The sequence below is a fragment of the Herpailurus yagouaroundi genome, unplaced genomic scaffold, assembly GCF_014898765.1.
Source record: "Herpailurus yagouaroundi ecotype Mexico unplaced genomic scaffold, PumYag 315, whole genome shotgun sequence".
In the NCBI taxonomy this organism is placed as follows: domain Eukaryota; kingdom Metazoa; phylum Chordata; class Mammalia; order Carnivora; family Felidae; genus Herpailurus; species Herpailurus yagouaroundi.
In genome coordinates, this window is record NW_024412532.1 from 380,224 (window position 1) to 387,123 (window position 6,900).

At 35.5% G+C, this 6,900-nt stretch overlaps 1 protein-coding gene across 1 annotated transcript; it reads left to right on the plus strand.

The window, feature by feature from the left end:
- Window positions 1-5,753: 5,753 nt before the first annotated feature.
- LOC121021757 (olfactory receptor 4F21-like) lies at window positions 5,754-6,692 on the plus strand. The gene has a single exon (XM_040462387.1). It carries the CDS (start codon window positions 5,754-5,756, stop codon window positions 6,690-6,692), a length of 939 nt encoding a protein of 312 aa, XP_040318321.1.
- The last annotated feature ends 208 nt before the right edge of the window (window positions 6,693-6,900 follow it).

The window sequence follows — 6,900 nt, forward strand, 5'->3', positions numbered from 1 at the left end:
ATAAAAAACTGGGTTAACACCAGGAAGTACAAGCTTGTGGAGTAGGTATTGTGAAATTCAATGTCTCTATATATTTGTGAGGGCTACTGTTTGGTTTCTTATATGAACAATTTAGTACCTATTTCTAAGAAATTCATTCATCACATATATCCTGGGCTTTTTCTACTGTTTTAGATAACTGATACAGTGTTAGACAAAGCAGAAAGGGTTCCTATATCACAAACTTTAATTTTATATTTATGAAAAGCTATAAATACTAGAACTAGGGTAAGTAAAATAGTGCCTGGATGCTAAAGGATGCTTTTGATCAGTTACTTCCTAATTTTTTAGAGGTGACTCACATGTCATTCTGCTGAGTCACCAATGTTCAACTACCCAGTCCATTCTACCAAACCCACTGCCACCTCCATGACTCATATGCTTAAAGTCTTAACTTCTCTTCATATCAGTAGCTATTTTCTCTACAGTTTTACTATTACTTTCCATCCTTCCTATCAAACTATACCTAAAGTAGTGAAAAAAAACCTAAGTTTACAGTCAGGTGTTTGTAATTTATCAATATGTGTTGGTTTAAACCTTGACAACCTAAGCAAAGATGTGCAGTGTTCTACTAATGCCTTTTTTGATCATCATTTTATTCTCCTTATTTGTCTTTTAGGTTTTTATTTGTCTCCTGACCCCCCTTTTATTTTCTTACTCTCTGCCCAATCTATCTTCATTCTTCCCCTTACGTTATGTGTTCTTTTCTGCCTGTCCTTTATACATGCTACTGACTCCACCACATTGATTATGCTCAGTTCCACATTTTGCATTGTGATTGTCCATGTTATAATAATTAAAGTTCATAAATAGATTAAATTGTATGTTATAAATGGAAGTTTAGAGTTTATAGGCTAATAGATGCATGTAGTGTGGGATCTTCCTGTTTACAAAAATTATAACTCAAACTCCAAGACAAACACCATTTCAGCAGTACTAACCTAACAATAATGGGAATTTCCAAATCTGAAAAATTAGTTCAGAGGCTTTAATTGATTTTATAAGATGAAATGCCCACTTTATGAGAGTCCTGAAGTACTGGGTTTACATAGTTTCATAGTTTCACAAAATAAAACATGTGATCTCAAGAAGTCATGGTTCTTCAGCTTCAACTGTATTTCTCCAGACTGAATGATGAGCTTAGGAAGTCACTAAACACCTTCTGCTCAGCAAATAGAGCATATTTGCCATGAAATGTCTTCCATGAAATAAGGATGACCCTGTTAACTCTATAATACTCCCTAGATTCAAATCCCTCCCCCAAATCTTTTGTCCTTATGCTCTTTTAATTTGGATGATTTAAATGTGGATAAAAAGTCCAGTGAAGATAGTATGAATGAATTGAAATGATAAAATCTGGCAAAAAAGATTATTTAGAACATTGAGGAAGGAGAAGGTAGAAGACAGTGTAAAAACTGACAGGTAACAAAAATAATTCCATATTGTGAAAATAGGAAACGAATAAAACCTACTTGTCTCCATCTGCTATATTCTTCCCACAGCATTGTCTCTTCTGTCTCATTTGTACTTTATTGCCTCTACTTAATGGACCATTTATTGTGTCTCTCTTAATGTTTCCTGCTGCAATATTACTAAGCTTCTTCACTATGAACTGGATGGGAGCCCTAGAACATCTACTTTCTTTCTAGCTATTTCATGGTAACCAGCATTCATTCCAAATGGCCAATCCTCGCCAAAGTGAAGCAGGGGAGATGCTTTGTCAATTATCTGGATGGAATACTCCAAGAAGTTTCAACTTCATGACAGTTTTATACAAAGTGCTAGAAGTTTATTCAGGGCCTTTTATTTATTAAGTTATGACTCCTCCTTCCTGCTTTAATAATCATATCTATGAATCAATTTCTGGCAGTTTATGAAAATGGCTGATTGAGAGAACCATTAGAATCTGTTACTTCCTCAGTTAATTTGTCTTCCAATAATTATGAGCCAATCCTTGTTTTCAAACATTCTTAATAAACTATTCCTTCAACTCTCTTTGATGTTTTTATCAAAAAACAAAAAATGTGAACCAAAAAATATTTCAAAATCTAAAGGGATATTTTTTAAAGCTCTAAAAAATTCAAATTCAACTACTGTCATTTAAAGTTTTGCAGGTTGCCTGGGTGGCTTAGTTGGTTAACCATCCGATTTCAGCTCAGGTCATGATCTCAGCTCGTGAGTTCGAGCCCAGCATCAGGCTCTGTGCTGACAGCTCAGAGCCTGAAGCCCCTTAAGATTCTATGTGTCTGTCTCTTCTCTCTGCCCCTCCCCCACTCTCTCTCTCTCTCTCTCTCTCTCTCTCTCTCTCAAAAAATAACACCTTAAAAAAATTTAATTTTGCAATTTGTTTACTTCTATTGCACTTAATATTATAAAGAAAAATCTTCTTAGTGTTATATTAATGCTTTATTAACATTTGTTTTAATAAGTGTATTATATTCCATCAATATAAAAATATTGTAATAGACTCAGCTAATGTTTAGCATTTATATTGTTGCATTGTAGCATTCCTATGCCAGAAACTTTTTCTGCACAAATTGAATTCCATAAGGAGTGTTATTGCACCAAATGATATGGAGTCAAGATTCTTGATACATAATTTCAAAATATTTTCTTTAATGCTTGAATCAGTCTTTACTTCCTCCAACAATATATGAAGGTATCTATTTCATTGAGATTTCCCCAGTTTTGATAATTGTAAAACAGTTTTCTAATTTAATAGGAAAATAATATATTACATTTTATCTTATTTCTTTGGTTTAATACCCACAGATACACACACATACACACACATACAGTTTACATTTCTGAATTCTCTCTTCATATCATTTGCCCATTTATCTATGAGGTTTTGGAGGTTTTCTGATTTGATCTCTTTTTCTATATTATAAAGATATAAGCCTTTTGTCCTTCTATAGAATTTCAAATATGATTTATGTGTTGCTTTGGGGTAAATTGTTTTTAAGCAATAGAAGCGGATTTCATCAGTGTCTTTTTTTTTTTTTAATTTTTTTTTTCAACATTTATTTTTGGGACAGAGAGAGACAGAGCATGAACGGGGGAAGGGCAGAGAGAGAGGGAGACACAGAATCGGAAACAGGCTCCAGGCCAGGCTCTGACGCGGGGCTCGACTCACGGACCGCGAGATCGTGACCTGGCTGAAGTCGGACGCTTAACCGACTGCACCACCCAGGCGCCCCCATCAGTGTCTTAACTGTTATTATTCTATACTCATTTCTAATGTTTATTTAATTTTATTATTCTTTTTTTTTAATTTTATTATTCTTGATTATATTTTTAAAGGTTGTCTATTTTTTGTTTTTGTTTCTGTTTTAATTTAAATCCAAATTAGTTAACATATAGTGTAATAATGACTTCAGGAATAGAATTTTGTGATTCCTACTTAAGTATAACACCCAGTGCTCATACCAACAAGTGCCTTCCTTAATGCTCCTCTCTCATTTAGCCCATCCCCCCACCCAACGCTCCACCAGCAGCCCTCAGTTTGTTCTCTTTGTTTAAGAGTCTCTTATGGTGTGTCTCCCTGTCTGTTTTTGTCTTATTTTTATTTCCTTTCCCTTATGTTCATCTGTTTGTATCTTAAATTCCACATATGAGTGAAATCGTGGTATTTATCTTTCTCTGACTGACTTATTTTGCTAAGCATAATACATTCTAGTTGTATCCACGTTGTTACAAATGGCAAGATTTCATTACTTTTGATTGCCGAGTAATATTCCATTGCATATATATACCACATCTTCTTTTTTTTTAATTTTTTTTAACGTTTATTTATTTTTGAGACAGAAGGAGACAGAGCATGAACAGGGGAGGGGCAGAGAGAGAGGGAGACACAGAATCTGAAACAGGCTCCAGGCTCTGAGCTGTCAGCACAGAGCCTGACACGGGGCTCGAACTCACGGACCGCGAGATCATGACCTGAGCCGAAGTCGGCCACTTAACTGACTGAGCCACCCAGGCGCCCCCACATCTTCTTTATCCATTCATCAGTCGAAGGACATGTGGGCTCTTTCCATACTTTGGTTATGGCCAACAGTGCTTCTATAAACATTGTGATGCCTGTGCCCCTTAAAAACAGCATGCTTGCATCCTTTGGGTCATAGAGTAGTTCTATTTTTAATTTTTAGAGGAAGCTCCACAATTTTTCAGAGTGGCTGCACCAGCTTGCATTCCCACCAGCAGTGCAAAAGAGATCCTCTTTTTCAGCATCCTTGCCAACATCTGTCTGTTGTTGCCTTAGTTGTTAATGTTAGCCATTCTGACAGGTGTGAGGTGGTAGCTCATTGTGGTTTTGATTTGTTTTTCCCTCATGATGAGTGATGTTGAGCATTTTTTTCATGTGTCTGTTAGCCATCTGGATGTCTTCTTTGGAAAAGTGTCTGTTCATGTCTTTTGCCCATTTCTTCACTGGATTATTTGGTTTTTGGGTGTTGAGTTTAATAAGTTCTTTATAAATTTTGGATACTAACCCTTAATCTGATATGTTGTTTGTAAATATCTTCTGCCATTCTGTTGGTTGCCTTTTGATTGTTTCCTTCAGTGTGCAGAAGCTTTTTATTTTGATGAGGTCCCAATAGTTCATTTTTGCTTTTGTTTCCAGTGCCTCCAGAGACATGCCAAGTAAGAATTTGCTGTGGTTGAGGTCAAAGATGTGGCTGCCCATTTTCTCCTCTAGGATTTTTACATTTAGGTCTATCATCCATTTTGAGTTTATTTTTGTGCATGGTATAAGAAAGTGGTCCAGGTCCATTCTTCTGCATGTTGCTGTCCAGTTTTCTCAACACCATTTGCTGAAGAGACTGTCTTTTTTCCATTGGATATTCTTTCCTGCTCTGTCAAAGATTAGTTGCCCATAGGTTTGTGGGTCCATTTCTGGGTTCTCTATTCTGTTCCAATGATCTATGTATCTGTTTTTGTGCCACCACCATGTTTTCCCATGGAATGGAATGTTTTTCCATTTTTTTGTGTCTTCTTCAATTTCTTTCATAAGATCTCTATAGTTTTCAGTGTATAGATTCTTTCCCTCTATAGTTAGGTTTATTCCTAGGTATATTATGGTTTTTGGTGCAATTGTAAAGAGGACTGATTCCTTGATTTCTATTTCTGCTGCTTCATTATTGGTGTATAGAAATGCAACCAATTTCTTACACTGAATTTATGTCCTACGACTTTATTGAAGTCATGGATAAGTTCTAGAAGTTTTTTGGTGGAGTCTTTTGGGTTTTCCACATAGAGAATCATGTCATCTGAAAAGAGTGAAAGTTTGACTACTTTTTGTTTTTTTTTTTTTAACTTTTTTATATGCTCATGTGTACTATTCCAATTTTCTAAGATTCAATATATATTATTTTTGTTTTTAATTTTTATTATTTTCTTTCATCTATATTCCTTGAGTTTATTTTTGCATTCTTTTCACACTCCTTAAGTTGCCTGATTACTTCAGGTATTTAAACAAATGAGAGCAATTTAAAGCAATAGATTGCCTCTGAGGGCAGTTTTGGTCATACTACCAAACCCATACACTGGGTTCCCATTATTTTATAAATAGTTTACTATCAATTAAATAAAAGATCTGTTATCAACAGATAATTTTATATTATCAACATTTGATGCATTGTTTTTAGGGCCTCAAAGTTGACTCCTTCTTTCTTTTCTTTCAGGCCACATCACAGTTTTCTCTTCTTTGTGATTCCATGGACCAAGTAAATGGCTCTGTGGTAAATGAATTTGTGTTACTGGGACTTGCACAATCCTTGGGAATGCAGGTTTTGCTTTTTCTTTTCTTCTCTTTATTCTATGTGGGAATTATCTTGGGAAACCTCTTCATTATGTTTACAGTGATTTTTGATTCTCACTTACACTCTCCCATGTATATCCTGCTGGCCAACTTATCATTCATTGACCTGGGCCTTTCATCTACCACAGTTCCTAGGATGATCTCTGATCTTTTCAGTGATTGCAAAATCATCTCCTTCCATAGTTGCATGATACAAATGTTTTTTATTCATGTCATGGGAGGAGTTGAGATGATACTGCTCATAGCCATGGCATATGACAGGTACACAGCAATTTGCAGGCCTCTCCACTACTTAACTATTATGAATCTCAAAATGTGCATGCTTTTAGTAATGACTGCTTGGATCATTGGGGTGATCCACGCTGTGTCTCAGTTTGTTTTTGTCATAAATTTACCTTTCTGTGGCCCTAAAACTGTGGGGAGCTTTTACTGTGATTTTCCTAGGGTTATTAAACTTGCATGCATGGACACTTACAGACTAGAATTTGTGGTCACTGCTAACAGTGGCTTCATATCTATGGGCACCTTCTTTATCTTAATTGTATCATACATCTTTATTCTGATCACTGTCAGACAACATTCTTCAAAGGATTTATCCAAAGCATTCATCACTTTGTCAGCTCACATCACTGTAGTGGTTTTGTTTTTTGTTCCATGCATGTTTCTCTATGTGTGGCCTTTTCCTACCAAGTCAATGGATACATTTTTTGCCATTGTGGACTTTGTCGTCACTCCTGTCTTAAATCCTGCCATCTATACTTTAAGGAACAGAGATATGAAGGCAGCAATGAGAAGGCTGAGTCGACAAGTTGTAAGTTCTAGAGAGATGTCATAACAGATTTCATTGGTAAGAACACAAGATGAATGTCATGGACCACCATGAACACCATGGAATATGTACACTTCATTAATGCCTACAGAAAACTGAGAAGTCTACATAAAAAGAGGTATTGAATCAAAGAACTTCACTTTCAAATAGAATTGCAGTAATTTTTGTTAATTATAAAAACTAAAGTGTTATATATTCCTACCTAACCAATAAA

What these genes read in the sequence shown, in the direction of transcription:
- LOC121021757 (XM_040462387.1), top strand. Translation starts at nt 5,754, where the DNA reads ATGGACCAAGTAAATGGCTCTGTGGTAAATGAATTTGTGTTACTGGGA.